This window comes from Ochotona princeps, chromosome 13, assembly GCF_030435755.1.
Source record: "Ochotona princeps isolate mOchPri1 chromosome 13, mOchPri1.hap1, whole genome shotgun sequence".
Taxonomy (NCBI): Eukaryota; Metazoa; Chordata; class Mammalia; order Lagomorpha; family Ochotonidae; genus Ochotona; species Ochotona princeps.
In genome coordinates, this window is record NC_080844.1 from 13,943,548 (window position 1) to 13,967,096 (window position 23,549).

Genomic DNA, 23,549 nt, shown 5'->3' on the forward strand with positions numbered 1-23,549 from the left:
TTCTAGTTTTTGCTGTCCTAAGCCTTAACTGTTGACATCATAGTAAAATGAAAACAAAGCAATTTTGTCTTCATTGAACAAGTGTTGTCTTATAAACAGTAAGAATTCTGCCACCCCGGCAGAACTGCCAGCAATTTTTAAGACTTATTTTTATTTGAAAAGTAGAGTTACAGAGAGAAGGAGAGTCAGACAAAGAGATCTTCCATCCACTAGTTCACACCCCAAATGGATGCAATGGCCAGAACTGGGCCTGTCCAAATCAAAGAGCCAAGGAGCTTCCTTTGGGTCTCCCATTTGGGAACAGGGTCCCAAGAATGTGAGCCATCCTCTGCTGCTTTTGAAGGATGTAAGTAGCGTGCTGGATAGGAAGTGGAGCAGACAGGACATGAACCTGCACCCATATGTGATGTTGATATTACAGGCAGAGGCTTATCTGACTTTACCATGCTGCCAGCCCCCATCATCACTTTTTGTTTCCTTCCAGTATTTATTCGTTGCATCTGTAAATGTATTATGAAGGAACAGAGATTGTAATAATAGCAGAAATACTGCTTTATATTCACCTCATTCCTCTCTTGTTTTCTAAGAGGCTGAGGCATTCTTGTACCGTAATTTGCTTACTTGTCATTTAGGCTTTTAGGATAATGCTTCCCCTTAATCAGGCTTGTATGTGGCCAAAAGGAGGGGGAAAAAAAAACTTCCCTTTTAAAGGCAAAGCATCAGAGAGACAGACAGAAAGATCTTCTGTTTGCTGTTTCACTCCAGAGTTGGCCCATACCAGCAGAGCCTGGGCTAAGTTGAAGCCAGGGCCAGGAATGCAGAACTCTATCTTGGTCTCCCACATGGGTGGCAGGGATCCAAGTACTTGAGCCGTGACCCACTGCTTGCCAGGGTGTGCATTAACAAGAAGCTGGATCAAAAGCAGAGCAGGGATTTGAACCCAGGCAACCTACCTTGGGATGTATTCACTGCTACACCAAAATGCCTGTATGTGGCCTTTTCTTTCAGATTATTTTCTTCAGGCTAAATTAAGAGGAGTATATTTACCTACAGTTAAATGGGAGTATTATTGACTCTGGATTTGGTATCACATGGCCTCCCAAGACATTCTTCTTTATGAAGTTTATGCTAATATCGGCAACAAGTCTTTTACTTAGTTCCAAGTCAGATAAATGTCATGTTGCAGTTGCTAAGAAAGTTTGTTTATTTCTGTGTTTGAAATAGAATGAAGAGCTGCAGAAGCCAAGAATCATACTGATATGAGTCTTATACTTGAAGCATTTAAATGTTGTTCTCTCAGATCTCATCTGTTGAATCTTGGGTCATCTCTAACACCACGTCTCTCTCCTACTCCTTCTAACATTGTCCCTAATCATCATCTCTCTGCCTTACTCACTATGGCCCTATTTATTTCTTTGCTTTTCATTAGCAGTACAATTAAGGCCTTTCAGGGGCTTAATACTTGCTTTTGCCTAAAACCCCCTGCCCTAGATTTCTAAAGGAGATGCTCCCTCATTTCCTATAGAGCTCTGCTCGAATGTTAGCTTAGCAGATGTCTTGCCTGACTTCCTTATCTAAGAGCAGGCCTTCTACGCTCTTTATCCCACTTAGCTTCATTTTCTTTCTTTTTATTTCTCTTTGAAGTGCTTACCACAACCTGAATGACTTAAATGTATTTATCAGTTTGTTTTCCAGACTGGAATCTAAGTTTTATAAGAGTAGGGTACATTTTTTTCATGTTTAATTTCATTGCTCCCTACCAGGCTCAGTGGCCTTCAGACATGTATTAAATGTATGAGTCGTGTTTTGCAGATAACAAACACACTGCTTGTTTCATTGAATTGAACCCACTGAATTTTACAGCTCCTTAAAGATCATCTCATTCTAACTCAGTCTTTATTTTAGAGTGAAAGTCATAGAAAATGAAGCCTTCAATATAAAAAGCACATAACTTTTATTAGATAGACTTGAACCTGACAGATCAATATTTTAATACTGCTTTACCTAATGACTAATAAAGGGTCTAATTTCTAGTTGTTATGCTGATGTATGTTATTTGTGCTAAAGAGAGACACCTGTAAACTATAAAATTTGATAAATAATGCTGTTATTCGCAAGGCTAGATTTTGTATAAAAAGTAACAACTTAGCTATATAACCTGAGCTACTTTTTTTTTTTTCAAATTTATCTTCTTTATTTGAAAGGCGTAGTTAGAAAGAGTCAGAAGGAGAGAGAATCTTTCATCTGCTGGTTTACACCCCAAAATGACCACAGTGGCCAAGGCTGGGCCAGGCCAAAGCCAGGAGCTAGCACTTCTTTTGATTATCCCACGTGTGTTCAAAGGCCCAAGTGCTTGGGCCATCCTTGGCTGCTTTTCCAGGCATATTAGTAGGAAGTTGGGTTGGAAATGGGATTCCAATGCAGCAGGCTGTGGCTTTATGTGCTATTTCACAATGCCAGCCTTCCCACGGTACTTTTTCACAGCTACCTGGAAGCAAAACTGACTCTTGGTTTTTCCTGAGTCTTTGCATTCTCTTTAGCACACTCACATAGCTAGAGTGTTTCTAAAGAGATGGTTTGGGTAATGGATGCAAGTCTGACCTATCTTTTACCATAGTTTAACAGTGGGGTGCTGTCCTCCACCCCGGATAATGCCATTCTGGACTTGGTTGAACTTGTGTGTAATTGAGTTCTTTGACTATAGGGACCTGAGTTTCTCTTGTATTAACCAGAATTGGAAATGAAATTACGAGTGACAAGAGAAGCTCAAGAACAGAAGCTGTGATAGAGCTAGCTGTGCTGGAGGCTAAGGGATTGAATAGTGGAACTACAAAGCCTTTGTGTCTACTCTCATCATGACTCAGCTTAAATCATTCCTATATTTCTAGTTGAACTCCAGGACAAAGGTATCTGATTGGTCCAGTCCATTCTTTTTTTTTTTAATTCAGAGTTATAGAGAAGGAAAGACAGAGTGATATTCCATCTGCTGATTCACTTCCCATCCTGGTTACAATGGACAAGGCTGGGACAGGCCAAAGCCAGAAACCAGGAGCTCCCTTCATACACATAATTGGCATATCATACACATAATTGGCAGGATCTCAAGCACTCAAGGCATCTTCCACTGATTTTCCCAGGCCATTTTCAGGGAGCTTGATTAGAAGTGGAACAGTTATGGGCCCGGCGGCGTGGCCTAGTGGCTAAAGTCCTCACCTTGAAAGCCCCAGGATCCCATATGGGAGCCAGTTCTAATCCCGGCAGCTCCACTTCCCATCCAGCTCCCTGCTTGTGGGCTGGGAAAGCAGTCGAGGACAGCCCAATGCTTTGGTGGGAGACCTGGAAGAGATTCCTGGTTCCTGGCTCCAGATCAGCACAGCACCAGTGTGGCCTGTTGTGCTCACTTGGGGAGTGAATCATCAGACGGAAGATCTTCCTCTCTGTCTCTCCTCCTCTCTGTATATCTGACTTTGTAATAAAAATAAATAAATCTTTAAAAAAAAAAAAAAGAAGTGGAACAGTCAGGAATGAACCAACACCCATGTGGGATACTGATGTCTGAAGTGGCAGCTTACGCATTATGCCACAACAGTAGCCCCCAGTTCATCTTTTAGCTGCTGCAGCATAGGTCATCCTAATGGTAGAGTTCTAGAATCCTTGACTATTTACATATTTTTATATGAATTATTTCTATATTTATATAAAAGGAAAAAGCTTTTAGTTTTGCTTCCTTGAGCAGGAAACAGTGAATGTAACAGCTCATGTAAGTTGGGCTTTACAAACTAGATGGCATGACCTTCTTCATTGCCTCGTGGGAGACTATGTGTACAAAGTTGCTATTGTTGGAACCATGCAAAAAGGACTGCACACTTTGAACCTTGCAGTGAGCAAGGTTCTTCTATATCTTCTATGGCTGATACCTCATCAGTCTCACTTCTCATGGTGGGAAAGAGGCTGTGGGGCCAGGAATGGAAGTTGGTATCCCCTGAGAAATACACATCACTATACTGCTACTCTGAACACAAGGACAGAAGCCAGCTATAAATCTTAGAGAGGACATTGGCCACATGGCTTTGAATCTGTTCAAAAGTCAGTGTTGCTGACAGTGGAATGAAGGGGGTATCAAGCTCAGGTCACCTAAAGAGGTAATGTTAGCTTTGGCTAACATCCACAGACAGATAGATAAGAATAAAATGGGAAGACAAGAATGACTCAGGTTTTTCTTTTAAGATTTATTTAATTTTTCTTGGAAAGGCAGATTTACAAAGAGAAGGAGAGGCAGAGAGAAAGATCTTTCATCTGCTAGTTCACTTCCGAGGTGGCCACAGCAGCCAGAGCCACGCCAATCCAGGAACTTCTTCCAGGTCATAAGCACGGGCACAGGGTCCCAAGGCTTTGGATCATCCTGTACTGTTTTTCCAGGTCACAAGCAGGGAATTGTATGGGAAGTGGAGCATCTGGGACAGGAACTGGCAGCCATATAGGATCCCCAAGTGGGCAAGGTGAGGATTTAGCCACTGAGCCATGACACAGGCCATGACCCAGGTTTTTCATACTGATTCCCACCCACTTTCACAGAAGTGTGTACAGTACAGTGACTGTTTCGGCTGGTGACCTCGTGTTTCCTCTCTGTTGGCCAGTCTGGCTTACCTGCTCGTCCTTGGGATCAAGGTCATGCAGTTGTCAGAGTCTGCAGAATAACAACATGGGTTTTTTAACCTGGCATCAGCCAGGTCACATGGAATGCTGACTTTGGATCACAGACTTCCAGCCTCTGAGAGACAAGGAAGAGGACTTGCTCTTAAAAGAGCAAAAACAGCTTATGGCACAGCTGGAGTGAGCTGGCATGCAGCATCTGTTTCATTTTCCTTCAGCTTGTCTAAATCTGTCTTTGAGAAGGAAAGTTTTTAGGCTTCATATTTTTTTCCCTGTGGCATTACTTGAATGGAAATAAGTCAGTGTTGTTTTAGGCACAGATTCCAAGTTTCTTCACCTTCTGTGTTATGTAAACTAATCAAGTTGGGAAGCCAAGAGATTTTAGGCTATATTTATCCTTTTGCAGTTTGTAGTCTTTTGAGTAGTATTCTTTTTTTCTTGAAAAATACAAGTCTTGGCTTATGATACTCACACTCTGATGAATTATGAATTCTGTATTTTAATGTATCATTTAAAAAGGTTTTTATTGGGCCCGGCAGCGTGGCCTAGCGGCTAAAGTCCTCACCTTGAAAGCCCCAGGATCCCATATGGGAGCCGGTTCTAATCCCGGCAGCTCCACTTCCCATCCAGCTCCCTGCTTGTGGCCTGGGAAAGCAGTGGAGGATGGCCCAATGCATTGGGACACTGCATCTGCGTGGGAGACCCGGAAGAGGTTCCAGGTTCCCGGCATTGGATCGGCACAGCATCGGCCCGTTGTGGCTCACTTGGGGAGTGAATCATCGGACTGAAGATCTTCCTCTCTGTCTCTCCTCCTCTGTGTATATCTGGCTGTAATAAAATGAATAAATCTTTAAAAAAAAAGGTTTTTATTTATTCATTTATTATTTGAAAGTCAGAAAGAAAGATGGAGAAACAGTGAGATCCTCTATCTACTGATTCACTCCCCAGATGACCATGGCAACCAGGTCAGCACCAGGAGCCAAGGGCTTCTTCCAGGTCTCCCATTTGAATGCCAGCATCATAAGCAGCAGCTTCATCTGATATGCCACAATTCCCACCTTTGGTTGCGATTTTTTTTTTCTCTTAGGAAAAATGTTCCTATTAAAAACATGGAAACTGCACTACAGAGTAGCAAGGGCGAACTTTTGGTTTTGCTCTTTAGACAAATGGAGCAGCATCTATTTTTGCTTTCAGAAGCTTGGTATGCTTTATTAAACGTGTCTCTTCCATCTTGTTTTGAATCAAAAAGTTAGTCTAAAACATTTATGGTTTTGGGGCCTGGCTCAGTAGTTTACAGGGTGTCCTCTGCCTGCGGTACCAGGATCCCATATGGGCACCTGTTTATGTCCCAGATGCTCTACTTCTGGTCCTGCTCTCTGCTTGTGGCCTAGGAAAACAGTGAAGGATGGCCCAGGCCTTGAGCTGCTGTACCCATGTGGGGAAGCTTTAGGAAACTCCTGGGTCCCAGCTTCAAATCAACTCAGCCTTGGTTATTGTGGTCATTTGTTGTTGAGAGTGAGCTAGTGAGTGGAAGACCTCTCTGGCTGTCTCTCCTCTTGTCTCTATAAAATATGCCTTTTAAATAAAAATAAATATTTATAATTTGAGGAACTGTACAGAAAGGAGAAGGCATCAGGAGTATTTAGGCCGCAGGACAAAGCTTGAGCAGCAGCATAAGTACATACTGTGCTGTGCCCAAGCAGACGTGCTAGGAAGAGGTAGATGGCTTGTTTGGTTCAGAAATGCTGTCATCCCTTCTGATGAGGACTTTGGAAGGTAGTTGGTTTCAGGGGCTGAAATAGAAGATATGAATATAGAATGCTGAGGCAGAGAAAGGACATTATAGAAGCAAGTATGCATTGGGTTGGAATTTGCTGGTGGCATTTGTGTATGCTTGAAACTATGACCAAGTGAGACCAAGAGAAAATACATTACCTGAGAAAGTTAGGAATGAGAAGTTTGCTGGGGAGTCCTGTGAAAACTTTTGAAAACTGAGAGGCAAGACCTGAATTGTCTTTCACAGTAGGATAGATTGTCTAGGTCTTACGGAAATGGAGACAGAGAAAACAGCACATATAACTGATCAACTGCAGCACTGAACCAATCAAATGAGTGCTAAAGTCCAAGAAGAAAAAAATTAGACTGCCACATCTCAGGCAGTAAGATAAGCAGGGTCAGGCTCATATTATTTACCTGCAGGGAAGCATCTACTGGGTTACAACATAGAATCGACTGTAGGTGTTTGTTTCAGGGGTTACGGAAACCTTTTTGGATGCCTGCATCCCATACTGATTGGAGTGCCTAAGATTGGGTCTTGGCTCTACTTCTGATTCCAACAGATGATAACTCAAGTACTTCTGGTTTGTCAAAGTGGGTGGGAATGGGTGTGAAATCCAGATTAATTTTCTGGACTCCTGGCATTGGCTTGCTTTCCAAGTATTGTGAGCATTTGCAGAGAGAGTGAACCCAGTGGGTGGAAAATCTCCATTTCTTTCTTTCTCTCTCTGTCACCTTCTTCCCTCCCTCCTTCCTCCTTCCCTTCTATCTCACTGCCCTTCATATACAATGAAAACAAATAAGTAACAGCTTAAAAATGTTAAGAAAAACAAATTGCCAGTATCCTGATGCTGAGAGATCAGCGAACAGTGGGGAACGACTATGTTAGTGAACATAGACATGAGCACCAACAATTACCAGGGGCGGGACATTGAGCAAGCAATTTAGTGTGTGAGTCTCACTTTACTCATCTGGTAAGAGGCTTATGTGAGACTGTGCAAAAGCACTGACACAGCACTTAGGCTTGTTAGGTGTTAGCATCCCTTCATCTGATGTAAATGGAGTGCTTACTACTAATAAAGTTGCCCCACTAGTTTGTCCAGTTCCCTCCCCCATACTGAGTCTGGTCAGTTTCCCTAATCAGCTGCTTGTTAGAACTGACTGTGACCAGAACTGACAGATTGGCAGGCTTCACAAGGACCTCTTTGTATAGGGAATGTGTGATTATGTAAGCAGAGCAGACGTTGAGCCCAGTGTTCCAGGTCACCTGTGCTGCAGGACTTCACCAGGAACACAGAAAGCTTAAGGATTTATTTATATATTTGAAAGTCAGAGTTACACAGAGAAAGGAAGATACACACAAAGAGAGAGAGAGAGAGAGAGAGAGAGAGAGAAAATCTTGCATATACTGATTCACTCACCAAATAGCCGCAACAGCCAGAGCTGGGCTGGTTCTAAGCCAGGAACCATCAGCTTCTTCCTTGTCTCCTATGTGGCTTCAGGGGTGCAGGCATTTGGACCATCTGCTGCTGCTTCCGCAGGCACCTTAGCAGGGAGCTGGACCGGAATTACAGCAGCTAGGCCTTGGGCCAGTACCCATATGGAATACTGCCATCACAGCTGGTGATTTTACAGCCTACACCACAATGCCAGCCACAGTTTGCCAGTATTCAACTCTGAGGTGGTTTTACTCAGAGTACTTTCTTGTTCACTCCAAAATACTGCCAACCCTTTCCACCAAGTGTTAAAGCCATGAAGAAGCAGTTACTAGTATAACAGAACACATACAGGCTGAGACCAGATGTTTGAATCTAAGCCTTATGTAGTGAACGTAGCCAAAGAAATACATCTGATTCTGAATCTAATGGAAGGATTTAGGGAATCTATGGACTTTGGCAGCATCCAGCTGTGGGGCCGTCTCTACATTTTATTTATTTGTTTGTTTGTTTGTTTTAATGTGAAAGATTTACAGAGAAGGAGACACAGAGAGAGAAAGATCTTCCATCTTCTGGTTCACTACCCAAATAGCCACAGCAATTAGAGCTCAGCCAATCCAAAGCAAGAGGCAGGAGCCAGGAACCAAGAGCTTCTTTCAAGTCTCCCATGTAAATGTAGGGTCCCAAGGACTTGAACAGTTGTCTGCTGCTTATCCAGGCCCTAAGCAGAGAGCTGGTCAGGAAGCGGATTTACCTAGATAGGAACCAGTGCCCATGTGGAATACTGGTACTGCAGTTGGATGATTAACCTGTTCTACCAAACCAATGCCATGTCTGCATTTTAAAGGCTAATCGTTTGCCTTGAATGTCTCATTTTCACCATCATACCATCAAGGTTCTGGCCTTTGCATGACCACCTTCAGAAATCTTCCCTGATTTATTCATGTCCTCTTCACTGAAAATGATCATATATTCGGTGAAGCCCTACTTTTAAAAGTATGTTTAGGGCCCGGCGGCGTGGCCTAGCGGATAAAGTCCTCACCTTGAACACCCCGGGATCCCATATTGGCAGTCGAGGACGGCCCAAAGCTTTGGGACCCTGCACCCATGTGGGAGACCCGGAAGAGATTCCTGGTTCCTGGCTTCAGATCAGCACAGCACCGGCCATTGCGCTCACTTGGGGAGTGAATCATTGGACGGAAGATCTTCCTGTCTGTCTCTCCTCCTCTCTGTATATCTGACTTTGTAATGAAATAAGTAAATCCTTTTAAAAAAGTATGTTTAAAATAATATTTCTTAGGATCCTTCGTACATTGTCCTTAAAGGTTTCTGTACTGTTCCTCTTCACTTTCCTGTAGTGGTACATTAGTTCTCTAGCAAGAAAGATTTATTCATGTCTCTTGTCAGTGTTCCCCTGCAGTGCCTTGGGAACACAGTAAATATAATAAGTGTTCAGTGAATCTTGGAGATCAGGTATTCTCATCCAAGAGGAAGATGAATAAAGTATTCAGCTCAGAAACTGCAGTACTCTCCAGGCAGCCAACTGGAAATAGATGGGCTGCTTCATTTGTCCTCAACTCTATAACCTTAAAAAAGTTTTCAAAGATTTATTTACTTGAAAGGCAGAGTTAGGGGGAGAGAGAGGAGGAGAGAGGGAGGCAGAAAGAAATGTTCCATGCATTGGTTCATCTCCCAAATGGCTGCATTGGTCAGGGTTGAGCATATCTCCAATGGCAAACCAGGTTAGTCCTCTGACCTAAAAGACAAGGTCAGAGAGAATGTTTGAAACAGGCTGCTTGTCCCCCCCCCCCCCCCGCAAAAAAAAGGTCTGATCTGAGGCAACTCTGGCTGGAAAAGTATCCTTCAGTTGTCTTCTAAGAATGTCGCTGTTAATGAGGAAACCTGGATTTTGTCCACCATGAGAGCTGTCTGTTCAGGCTGCAGATCCTTCTGGCTAGAGCTGATCTCAGGAAGACCCCACCCATCCATGATTTGCCAACATCATATGCATGCAACCGTGATTCAGGGCCCAGCCCACAAGTTGAAATTGTCATCCTGTTTGTACTTACTGAAACATGTAAATCACTAATATAGTATTTGCTGATTTTTTAAGACTTGTTGGGTATTTTCAATCTCGCATACCTCATAATAGAATGGGAAAATAGATTAGCCTTTTCTCTAGGAAGATTATTATCCAAAAAAATTTTGCAACTTTTTATTTTGAAAAATTTTAAGCCCACAAAGAACTTACAAGGATAGTACTACAAGCACCTATAGATAGCCACCTTCTGGATTAGCCAGTTGTTAATATTTTGCCCTGTTTGCTTTCCTCTTTCTCCTTTCTAGATAGAGGCGCATAGATGAAAGACCTTCCGAATGTTCGTACAACAGAAAATGTCTACATTGTTCCTGTAATGTCCTTTACATCTCCTTGGTTTTGCATTTTTCAGCCTGAAAACCAAAATCTCTCCTTGTGTTTATTTTTATTTTAGAAAAAAATTGTTTTACTTGAAGGTAGAGTGGCACAGAGAAAGAGAGAGGGACACATCTTCCATTCTTCCATCTGCTAGTTCATGGCCCCAAATGACTGTGACAGCCATAACTGGGTCAGGTTGAAGCCAGGAGCCAAGATCTCCATCCTGGTCTTCCTTGTGGGTATCAGGGAACCAAGAGTCGGCATCATTTACTGCTGCTCTCCCAGGCACAGTAGCAGGAAGCTGAATCAGAAGCAGAGGAGATAGGACTTGAACCAGTGCTCTGGTATGAAGTGTTGACAGGCAGCAGTTTAACTCACTTTGCCACAGCACTCACCTCTGTGTTGCATTTCATAATTATGTCTCTTTAAACTACTTGAATAGGTCCCTGGGCAGTGTGTGTGTATGTGTGTGTGTATTTTACATCACTTGAAGAATCCTTGCTGGTTGTTATGTAGAATATTTCTTGATTTGAAATTGTCTGATTGTTTCCTCATAACTGCATTCAGGTTAAATGTTGTCAGGAAAAATTCTCCACAAATTATTAATGTTGCACTGAGGATGTAATACAGGAGGGGTGTTATTAGCTTGCCCTGTTACTGCTCACATTTAGTTATATGATTAAACTGTCTGCTGAGTTCTTCATTGCAGAAGTATCTTTTTCTCCTTTTGGAAATATTGACTTAGAATATCTTGTTTTTTGTTGCCTCCAGATTCACCCAGTGGCTTTAGAATCAATCCATTTAAGATTCTTGAATAAATTCAGTATTACTATGATAGTTATGTTTATTGTACTGAAACTTTCATTTGGTTAAATTTGCTGTATAACTCCCTGAAGAGCCTGCATTTTAAGGACCAATTTAAAATACATTGAAAATAGGCGGTTGCTGTGGCATAGTAGGCTAAGCTTCCATCTGTGGTGCCAGTATCCCATATGGCCACCAGTTCAGATCCCAGCTACTCCACTTCTGATTTAACTCAATTCTGACTGCATAGTGACCAAGTGGATGGAAGATTGCTGTCTCTCCATCTTTCCTTCCCTCTGCAACTTTGCCTTTAAAAGAAAAAAGATAAAATTTTAAATCTTTAAGTGCAGTGAAAACCAATGAGCAGATTTATTCAATATGAAAATTTCATTCACCAGAATAAGCCAAATTTAAATTGCTCTGAATTATTTTGAAATTCATAATTTCAACTCTTCGTATGAGTTTGGATCAACTGTGTCTGTATAGGCGTTAAATTATGGGACAGTATAGTGGTAACCACCCTCAAGTGGTTGTTGCCACAGAGATATTTTATAGAAAAGCCCTTAATTGTTAGTAATACTGAAATTTTTATCTTGGCGTTTTAAGGTGAGACAGTATAACCCAATGAGGAAGATTGAGGACATTGACCTAGATTTTAATCCCAAATTTAAACCCTGGGTTTTAATTTGAGAAGTCTTCTTACCCTCTTGGAGTTTGGATTTCCTCCCCTCGAAATTGGTGATGATAAACAACTGGATGTACTTCGTAGAGTTACAGTGAGGATGAAATAGCTAACAGATGTGGAAATATTCAATAACAAAGTTCCTGGAACACTGTGAGCTCTTAATACCTAGTGATTGTCATAGTAGAATTGTTGGTGATTATTATTTGTAACAGACATCAAGTATAAAAAACTAGAACTGGAGGAATTATGTATTTAAGAGCTCAGAAAGCTTTGTTTTTGAAAGAAAGTCAAGAACATTTGTGAGGTTGTTACATTAATGTGCTCTTTTGTATTAAAAGAAAAATCCTTTTAATTAAAGTTAACTTTCGGAAACCTTGCCAGGTAAAAATAGAACCATTCTAGTTAAGTCCTTCCCCCAAATCTTCCTGTTTTTTATTTTCTCCTCCAGAAAATTATAGTGTGCAACCCAATCTTGTCTAAAAAATCTCTCACTGTCCTGCCCTTCATTCCCTTCATGGCACCAAAGCAAATGCAAAGAACTTCCCGCTATCATTGCTTGTCCACAACTCAGTGTTGCGATGATGACAGTGGCGGAGAGTTCACTGTTCTCTCCCACATCCTTGCTCTGAGCTGGGAGCTTCTCATAGTTCACGTCTCTGAAGATCCGGCCAGTCCTCAGGTCAGCGTTTCAGAAGAGTGGGACTTCAGAGTCTGTTATCTGCTTGGGCTCAGAGTCTAACGGAGTACACAGGGAGTTGATCTTTTTCTTATTTTAGCTGATTTTTTTTCTGCTTTTTAAACTGATAGAAGAACTTGTCATCAATGTGATAATTAGAGAAGCTGTATTTACAGGCATAATCAGCTTTTATTTAAAGAATGTACTAAAATTGGCAAATAATGCTACATCTGAGAATTCTCTCTTAATTGGAATAGCTTCATTAAGTATCAGAGTAGATATTCAGTGACTTTATTGTTTGTTTCTGATAATATTCTTCCTGTCACTCAAGTACCTTTAATTGGTGTTTTTCTTCAGTGTCTGAGTTACTTCTGTCTATTCACTAACTACTTGGAAATGCAAAATAGAAAGCCCATATCATTAACTTAAATTCTAATTTCTATAATGAGACATAAGCAGCAAATTCAACTTTATGTGTCACATAAATAATTTAAAACTGCTCTAAAAGAAAATCCAACACTTGTATTTGCAAAGCACCTTCACTTACATTCATACAACCTACATCTCTATAAGATAAACAGGACAAACATTTAGTTTCTTTATTTAACAGAGTGAAGAGTTAAGACTCAGAGAGTCTACATCAATATTACAGGTCATGGGTGTACCGTAAGTCACGTACTTGTGAGGTGTTTGCTAAATTATGACACAGAATTTTGAAGTAGTGCCTGCTTCCCAGGGTATATATGAAGGTGAAATGTGTTTAAAAAGCACACTGCACTTAGATCAGTGCCTAGGCAATGCTCAGTAAATAAAAGCTATTAACTGTTACTAGCCCACAGTTAGTAAGTGTTAGGACTTGTACCTCAAAGCAGACCTTCTAACTCCTAAGCCAGAAGTGTTTTCATAGTACCTAGTACTGTGTGGAATTTACCTTTTAGTAAATCATTGATTGAATTTTCTACCTCACATTGACCTTGTTATTCAGGAAGCAATCTTTTTCTGCTTTGTTTACTTTGACCTTGAATTTCTAAAGATCAAAAGAAAAATGTTCCTGAAGAACTCTTTCTTCTTTTTTTTCCAAATCTGATTTTTATTATTATCTGGGTTTGCTTGACCTTGAAGTGACATCGGATGGTATTTTTAGTAGGTGAGGTATCAGAAAGTTGTTTTCATGGATAATTTTGGGTGTTTCTGGAAAATGTGTTTTGATTGAAGAAAATTGCTGGACTGTAGCCCAGAATGGAGATTCGGCCTTACTTGTGTGACTAAGAGAACAGATTATCATTACAGAGAGTAACAGCTGGCCACTGAGAGTAAAGGTGATTGTTTTGACACAGGAATATTGTAGGAAAAAAAATACAAAAACAAAACCTTGAAGGAATTGGACAAGGAATATGGGCCATTACCTGGGAGAAGGGAAGGAACTGTTTGTAAATGTTTCAGTATTGATATTTGTAATTACGCATCATTTTTCTTCTTCCTACTGTCTGTATGGACACTTGTGACCAAGTAAATGTCTGCATGCTTTTGTGGTAGCTACTCAGCTGCTATGGGGAGATAACTTCCCTTTCCTATGTTACCCAGGGTCAACTCAGAATGGGATTTGAGCGTCTGGCATTGTGGTGTAATGAGTTAAGCCACCACCTGCAATGCCAGCATCCCATATGGGTGCTGATTGGAGTCCGCTCACCTCTGATCCATTCCCCTTCTAATGTGCCTGGGAACATAGTGGAATATGGCCTTAGTCCTTAGACCCCTGTACCTAGATAGGAGATCCATATGAAGTTCCTGACTCCTGGCTTCAGCCTGCCCCAGCCCTGGCTATTTTGGCCATTTGGGAAGTGAACCAGTGGATGGAAGATCTCTCTCTATATGCAGTGCACGTATCTTCCCCTTTCTCTGTAACCCTGCCTTTCAGATAAAAATTATATATATATATATATATATATATTATATATATATGTATTTTAAAATGGATTTGAGATGGAAGATTGTAGAGGGTAGGTAGTAATAAGGTAGAATGGTATAGTGTGGAGATATCCAGAGGCAGGGAGCTAGAAAAAGCGCAGCTTCCTGAGTATGCCCATCAGCAGGCCTTTTTGATGTGCCTACACATGGTATGTACACAGACAAAACCCAGTGTGCTTTTATGACCTCTGTAGAAGAGCTGTACTAGTGCTAACTTGGTAGAAGAGGAGCTTTAAAAAATGTGCTGAGACTTACTCTTTTTTTTTTAAAGATTTATTTATTTTTATTACAAAGCCAGATATGCAGAGAGGAGAGACAGAGAGGAAGATCTTCTGTCCGATGATTATACTCCCCAAGTGAGCCGCAACAGCCGGTGCTGCGCCGATCCAATGCCAGGAACCTGGAACCTCTTCCGGGTCTTCCACGCGGGTGCAGGGTCCCAAAGCTTTCTCTTCCGGTCTCCCACACGGGTGCAGGGTCCCAAAGCTGTGGGCTGTCCGCCACTGTTTCCCAGGCCACAAGCAGGGAGCTGGATGGGAAGTGGAGCTGCCGAGATTAGAACCGGCGCCCATATGGGATCCCGGGGTTTCAAGGCGAGGACTTTAGCCACTGGGCCACGGCCTCGGGCCTGAGACTTACTTTTTATATTTGTTTTCTTTCAGTCCTTCCATCCTCAATATCTCTTTGGCAAGTAGAATTAGTGTTCTCACACGAAATGAAAGCATTGAATTTTTAATAGATTCCCTGAGACTTGGTTATAGTATGATTTACAAAAGGGAGAGGATATGAAAAAAAGAAGTATGTTTTACCTCTTCTAGGTTTGTAGTTAAGTTTTATTTTTCCTACTTTGTCATCAGCTGAACTTGAGTTTAGCTTGTGAGGAAAATTCGGAAAACAGTTCTAACACGTAGGCAGTGTCTGTCTTGTAGCGGCTATCCCACCTGTCCTCCTTGATGCCTTTTCCTGGCTGTTGGCTTTGCCTTTTGCATTGGCCACTGTCTGACATACTCAGGGGTGGCATTTTGTTGTTGTTGTTTTTGGTTCTCCTCCTACCCCATTCGGCATGATAGATGAAGGATTTGAGTAAGAGGCAAAAGAAAAAAAAAGTCTTAACCACTCTCTCCCAACTGCCCAAGGCCCCAAAGGCTTTGTTTCTTAGCCAGTTGATTATGAACTGACCATCACTGTTTGCTCTGTTGGGATCTTCTGTGTGCAGAGGTTCTTATACCTCACCACTTACATCTCTCTGGCACTCAGTGCAGCAGAAAATGGTATATTGGTGGTGATTTCTGTTGAGGTCAGAAGCAAGACTTGGGGTAGAGGTAACAGGTGAGAGATTGAACCTTGTAAAGGTTGCCATCATGAATGCCAGTATGACAGCAAATGCCAGAGTTGGTCCCCTGAACATCTGTTGTCTTTCAAGTCTCTGTCAATGCTCCTAAGCCAGAGTCCTTGTGTGGCATCTTTTGTCCCCCTATGAACTCCCCAACTCTGCAATGAGTGGTTCAGTTGTCTGAATGCTTGTTCTGCTGCCTAAATTTCTTAACAGCAGTAGCTTAGTCTCATTCACCTTAGCTCTCTCATAATTCATAGGTTGTGTCCCCCTTGTAACAATGTCTAATAAATCTCTCTAAGTGGTGCCAAGCAAAATGGGCTGTACATGTGGAAATCCTGTGGTTAGTGTACAAGATTCTGGAATCTGTGCCAAGAATATCCCTTGAGAAACAGAGCAACAGTAACCGTGGTAAATGTAAAAATATGTCAGTCTGTCTGTGAACTTTCTAAACAGCTTTGTTGAGATAAGATTCACATGTCATGTAGTTCACCAATCTAAACTGTACAATAAAATGATGTTTAGTGCTACAGGGTTTTTGCAGCAATCCAATTTTCAAAAAATTTTATGTCAAAAAAAAATCATGTGTGTTTTTTTGTCTACTCCGTTAGTCCTTGGTAACCATCAATCTGTTTTGTTTTGTTTTGATTTAAGAAAAAAAATTATTGAATGATTTGAGTGGCAGAGTTGCAGAGAGAAAAAAAAAAGAGAGAGAGTTCGCTCTTCCATTCAGTGTTTCAGTCCTGAAATGGCCACAATGGCCAGGGCTACGCCAGGCGGAAGTCAGCATCCAGGAGCCTCGTCTAAATTTCTCACATGAGTAACAGGTGTTCAAGTACTTGAACCATCCTCTATTGGACATTAACAGGGAGCTGTATTAAAGTGGTGCAGCTGGAACTTGAACTGGTGCCCATATGGGAAGCCAGTATCATAGGTAGCAACTTAATCCACTACATTATCATGGGCCAGCCTTTCATGCATCTGCATATTTTTTTCGGCAGATTTGCCAGTTATGATCACACTTTTATGTCTGGTGTCTTTCATTTAGCATAATACTTTCAGAGTTCATCTATGCTAAGAGGTCACATTTGCTAAGCCAGAGCCAATGGAAATTGGAAAGCAAATGATTAAGTGGTAGTAGATTCCTGGCTACTAGTTGTGGCTCAGGCTGATAGTGAGGCTGCCTGTCCTCATTAAGGATTACCAAACCTGCTCTGTGGGAATTCACCAGAGGAGCTCTGCGCTTGGTCCTCTGACCAGTTGGTATATTAAACAACGCTCTCTGGGAGTTTTTAACACAATGTCTGGCATAGGAGGGGCTCAGGTCACTTTTGCATCTTGAACATCTCACATTTTAGGAAGATTTCTAAATGAAATAACAATATTTAAATTGGTGTGCTTTGATTTTAATGAGTCCTTTCCCATCCTTTTGTCTCTGTTCTCCCCCAAGGCTATGCCTTTCTGCTGTTCCAGGAAGAGAGCTCAGTACAAGCTTTGATCGATGCATGCCTAGAAGAAGATGGGAAATTGTACCTGTGTGTGTCAAGCCCCACCATCAAGGATAAGCCAGTAAGTAATCTGCAGCCAGCTGTTGCTTTTCCAGAACACATATGAAATGAGAAAATCTAATGTGCTCCTCCCTAGAACGGGTATGCTAAGATCTAGAATCTTCTTACTGGGTTGACCTTGTGCAGTTGAATTGGGCTATTGTTGGTGATAGGAAGCTAATAATAAACTCAGTGTTTCGTTTATACCATTGGCACAATGTTTAAACAAATGTGCCCCTGTCTTCCACTCTACAGCTCTTTCAAGTTAATTCCTATTCAAAAGCTCCAAATTGAAAATAATGCTCTTGATGGTTCTGGCAGCTGGTTTCTAACATTATTTCAGATCAAGGACAGGAAAATTTTGTTTTTAAAACAAAAGATCATAATCATTAATGTTTATATGTCTTTGAATACAAAACATTGTGCTTGGTACTAGCATAGTTAATGAAATAGAGCCAGTGGTTGGCACTCAAAAACAGTTTAAAAAGAAGAGGAGAAGGGAAGGACTAGAACAGAGAGCTGAAACTATACATAAATGTAACTGATTCAGAATTATGGATAAGAGTTTGTGGCTGCTGGCCCATAGTATGAAGAAGTGGATCCGTGGTAAGGGAGGAAAGCTAACTGCTTCTTGTGTCCTGACACATTAAATGCCAGTAAAGAAGGGGAAAGACCAGATTCAGAGCAAAAAAAAAAAAAAGTTGATTAGCATTGGCAGAGGCCAGGTTTTTGAGAAGTTGGTAAGGGTGGAGGGAGGGTGAATTTGTATGTCAAGTCTTGGTGCTAAGAGTGGGAAGTAGAGCATTAAAGTGATGTGGAATAGGCAGGGGACTGAAGCAATATACCACAGGGCCTTTAGAACCCCTGGAACAATTGTACCAGACATAATGAAACTTTGGGTTAGGGTCAGGGTTAGCTGCAAAGAGGCAGCTAGGATAATTCTCAAAAATGTACATGGTGCAGGAGGCAGGGTTGGCTATAGAAGTTACCAGTTTGATTCCTGACTAACGTTTAAGTATCTGCTTGACTCTAAGTCACTGAATCTTTTCTGGATTGTATTTTCTTCAATTGAAAATGGGTTGTTGAGAACCTCAGATAAGAAAATGACTCTGAAGCCTTTGGTGGAGGCCAGGTACTTGTGCAAATGTAATGCTGGTGTTATTTCTTCATAGTGCTCTTGGATTCAGGAAAACAAGGTTAGATCTCAGCTACATGGTAACATCTGATGACAAGGATGATGATATAGAGCAAGGTTTATAATTGTGAAAGAATCATGTTGAGACTTAACTGCCCATAAGAAGAATGTAGCATATAAAACAGAAGAGAAATGTACTACAGAATGGAGATATTAAGTCATATTACACTAATTAATTGATGTAGAACACGAAGCAAGGATTTTAGCCAGTGTGAAAGTGCTGCTATAATTTTCAGATACTGGGATGAGAAACATGACAGTGTTGTGTAAGATAGCAGTACAAATAGGGAAAGGAGTAGTGACTGTGGAAACTTTATTAACTTTGATCATTGTTTGAACAGTGTAGAAAGACTGTGTATGATGTAGATCAACTCGAATGAGTGTATGGGAACCAACCAAAACGAGCATTCCATGTTTCCTCTGAATAAATACTAAGAAAGCTGAAATAACATGTCTAAGAATCTTAGGAAGAGTGTGAGATTAGAAAAATCTGTATCCTGTTTTGCATGGTCTCATGTCTAAGAGGAAAGGCCAACTTTTAGAGAAACTGTGCTGTTTGAGGGGAGTGGAATGGAGCTAAGGCAGGCAAAGATGGAATTGGTCACACGCTGTTAAGAGTAGATTAGAAATCTGTTTTAATATCCAAAAACAAAACTAAGGCATATAGATACACACTAAGGTAGTTACCTCCATGGTGTGTTAAGTTGAGGTGAGGAGACTTAAATCAGCCCACAAGATTTGTATGCCTTGGAAGGGTCATATCACTGTCGCTGGAGGAGAAGGAGGATGGTAGGTCTTGTAGGACTCTTACCAGAACTGGCCATCTCCTGAGAGGGGAAGGAGCTGCACTCTTGGCAGGCGGAGGTGATATGAAGGCAGTGACATTACTGCTTAGTGTTTTATTCACTGTAAGCACATGCACGACCCTTGACGTGAAGGCCTTTTGAAACTAACTAGGTTAATCATCAATTTAGGAAATGTTTATGAGGAAAGTAGCTTTCATTATTTTTATCCTTGCAAATTTCTGCCTTATTGCAGTTTTCATTTTCTGAGCTCGAATGTAACAGCTTCCTTGGAGCTCAGTGAGTCCTGACAATGACTGCCAGTCACAGTTCTTTGACCCAGACATACTCAGAATTTCCAGTATGAACAGTTTTAAGAGAACTTAGTATGGGAAATATGAAAGTCCCCAAGCACCTGTAATTTTAATGAACTGGATCCCATTTTGTGTTCCAGCTCTTTTGGCTCTATTTTTTTTAGAACCCTCTCTTTCTTGGCATTAGCTCCCAACGCAGCACTCCTGGCCTCATTTGGTCACACTTCCAGATCCACATTCCAGTACATTCTGCTTCATTGTGAATGCACCCACAGAAAGAGCTAGATGGAACTTTTCAGAGGAAATGAGAACTTTGGCAGCAACTATAGGCAAAGTTAACTTTTGGAGCTCATTCACCAAACTTTGGGGCTTTGGCCTTTTTTTTTTTCATTCCCCCTCTTGATTTACTAGCCTTCATTCCCTGCCTTTCAGAAGCTCAGTGCCCTGATGATGTTTAGTTTTGTTTGGCCTTCCCTGGGTTATTTTTGGAAATATGTTGTGTTCCAAAATGATCTCACGGATTTTCTACCCCTTTGCCAATTCCCCCTCTCTCTTCCCCTCAAATCAAACTCCCATTTTCTTTGAGCAGAACAGATTGATCAGATGATTTTCCTAATGCTGAGCCTGATAATGAGGACCCCTTTCACTTACCTCGTCAAGGATCATGTTTGTTTTCTAACTCAGGCGAATTCCCAAATTACTGGGTTTTAAGTTTGTACTAGAGAGAGACTTTCGATCAGTGATTATGTTTCATTAAACAACTCTATTCATGAAATAGCCTCCGTAAAAGATGTGATCTTGAAAGATGGCAGAGAGAACTACATGTCTGGCCTGACTAATGGACAGGAGGCCCAGAGAATGGGAAGACATGTTGGCAAGAACAGGCATTGTTGCAGAGTTTCTCGATTTGTGAAATTTTTTTTCTTCCTCCAGTGAGAGGAATTTCATAGCTTATGTGTCCCAGGCACCCTGGAAGATCAGCAATGTCCATGTGCAGGTTTCCGCTGAAGAAGCAGACAATTGCTCCTCATGGTGACTTGACTTTTTGAATGTGTAAAACAGATTGAACCCAAAGGTTCATGACAGCAAGCTACTAGATAAAGAGACCTAGAAGGGTCTAGTAGACAGAGAGGCTGAAAAAGAGCAATTTTGAAAAGGTGGTAATGAAGGGGATGTTTATGCTTTTTACCTGCTAGAACACTTTGGCTACAGATTTGAGGTAGCAGAGACCATGAACAGAGAGTATCAAGTGTTTTCTGCTTCCTTCTGCTTAAAATTTTATATCACAATCACAATGTTTCCATAGCCTGGATTATGACAGATTGATTTTGCTATTTATTTTTAAATGGTGTTACCAAACTGCGGTGCACTTATTTAGGGTTTGTTGTTCAGATTATGGCTCAGGTACCAGCACAATCATTTACTTAAAGCTTTAAAAACAAAAAATTGAAGAGAATGATAGGAGCTAGAAACAGAAGCTGTTTTAATTCTGTCCAACCTTATCTATTATCCCAATCTTTCCTGTCCTTATTTATGTATCAGTGGAATCTCTAGCACTTTCAGTCACTCCTCATTAATAGTTTATACCATTTTGATGGGAAACTAAAACTTTCCTAGGATGGCCTCAAATTTAATACATATGTTATATTTTTAACAATATTTATTTGGGAAGTAAAGAGAGTGACCTACCATCCACTGGTTCATACCCTAGTTGCCTGCAATTACTGGGATGGGGTTGGACCAAAATCTGACAAATGAGAAACTCAATCCAGATCTTCCATATGGGTGGCAGGGACCAAATTACTGAGACCATCTTGCTGTTCCCAAGGTCTGCATTAGCAGAAAGCTGCAGTCAGGAGCTCTAGTAAGAACTAGGTATTGAATCAGTATACCCAATGTGGGATGCGAATGTCTTAATTACTGGACCGAATGCCCACCCCATAATAAACATTTTCCACAAACTTTTTGGAGGCCGCTCATAAATAGAGCCTGAAACATAAAATGTTCTCAGATGTTTGTTAAGCAATGAAATAATAATGACAAGATACTTTGGAGAGTTCATGTATACCCGTAGCAATGAGGAAACCCTTTCTAAACTGAACATCGTTTGAACTAGGACTTGAAGGAACTATGACTCTTTGTTGGCTCAGTCAAACTGATTTTTGTACGTCCCTCTTAAAATTCATGGCTAAGAGATGTCAATATAACTGTCATATCTCACCTAGGAAATCTCAAGTATTTCTGTTTCATTCTTTTATTTGTCTTGAATTATTGATTTATATGTATGGTTCGCACACCTTCTATAACAATTTTTTTTCAAAGAAGGAATTCCTCCTCTAAAATGAGGGGGAATACCTGTTTTGTTTGTTTCTGTTGCTGTTGTTGTTTAACTTCTGAATTTATAAATAAGCCCAAAGTTTGGGGTGCCTTGAAAGGTGTATGCCTTTTCTGGAAGTCTCAGTTGCAATGTCCTAAATAATAACTGGTCGACAAAATAACCAGTGTTGCCCTTAAAAGATCATCCTTGGTGTTTTCCAAAGTATGTTTGGAACAATACTTGTCCTCTCAGAGACTTGTTTCCTGAGAGGATCATGGACAGAGGGTTTGCACACGATGATGCGTATTCTTTTGAACACTTACTTTGTGCATTTTGTATGTATTTTCTCCTTCGGCTATAGGTTTCCTAAGCAAAAAATTTCAGGAAATATTGATACACACCTACTAAGGTTCTGAGAAACTTCATGGTATATGCATTTGTATAATAATGTTTAACTTAGCATTTTGCAGACCTATTTTGGGAATGATCCTTGTGCAAATTATTGTGGAATTTGTATTCCATGAAGTTCACTCAAAGAATAGGCTTCTTCCCAGGAAAATCTTAGGTAACTTCGACTTTTATGTGTGCCTTCCTCTGAAGAGTTTAGTAATCAGCATGCCAATAATAACATCCTTTTGCTAGTGCCGTGGAACTGAAAATATACACTTAAATAGCCGTACAAAATTGGCTGGCTGAGTGCAAGATTGCCTAAGGCTGTGAACCTGAAAGTTAAAATAGTTGAATATAGTGCTGGTATCATTGCTAAGTCATTTTCCTGAGCTTTTCTCTAACTGTTAATTTTGTTACCAGTTTGAGTCTGTTGGTCATTTCTGAATACATTAAGAATGGGCAGACTGAGTTTGAAGAGGAGAATGTGGCCAGTTACTCACTAGTAACATTGCATTTTGGTGGATAATAATGAGATAATCCTTTATACCATGGGAGAGACACAGATGCTTCACAAACCAGTTATTTCTGAGCCTGCTGGGACACTCCAATCATTTTGTGAGGTCTGTGATGCTGAAAATAGAATTGCTGACAGCCGGGGTGGGTCTGAGTTCATTACCACTGCCACTGAACTGTTGCAGCTGTATGTCAGCAGGCATAAGTTTAGCTGACTCATCCTGGCTTTAGGATGAGATAGGATGTTGCTGCCTGTTGGGAAGAGCCATCCTGATGGTTCTGCAGTATTGTTTTTCTGAATCATGTAGAATGAAAAGATTGTAGGATTAGGGAGATAAGCTTTCCTGATGAGTAGGAGTTTGAAAGGCACTAAAAAGAAGAAAAAGGAAACCAGAGACAGACAAAAGAACAGAATGAACTCTGAGCCTTGTGGTTTTTTGTGTTTTTTTTTTTAAGTTTTTTTTTTTTTTTTTTTTTTTGGAAAGGCAGATGTACAGAGAGGAGGAGAGACAGAGAGGGAGATTTTCCGTCCGATGGTTCACTCCCCAAGCAGCCACAACGGTTGGAGCTGAGCCAATCCAAAGCCAGGAGCCAGAAGCTCTTCCATGTCTCCCACGTGGGTGCAGGGTCCCAAGGCTTTGGGCCGTCCTCGACTGCTTTCCCAGGCTACAAGCAGGGAGCTGGATGGGAAGTGGGGCCCCCAGGATTAGAACTAGTGCCCATATGGGATCCCGGGCGTGCAAG

At 41.1% G+C, this 23,549-nt stretch overlaps 1 protein-coding gene across 15 annotated transcripts in view; it reads left to right on the plus strand.

Moving 5' to 3' along the window:
• Positions 1-23,549, plus strand: part of CPEB3 (cytoplasmic polyadenylation element binding protein 3) — a 214,996-nt gene that overhangs the window by 143,898 nt on the left and 47,549 nt on the right. For all 15 annotated transcript variants that reach the window (XR_009246476.1, XM_058671353.1, XM_058671352.1 and 12 more), the window contains one exon: positions 17,198-17,316. Coding sequence is in view for 14 of the 15 variants with exons in the window: in XM_058671353.1 (XP_058527336.1) it covers positions 17,198-17,316 (119 nt within the window). In the remaining variant the exon portion in view is untranslated. The remainder of the gene's footprint in view (positions 1-17,197; positions 17,317-23,549) is intronic.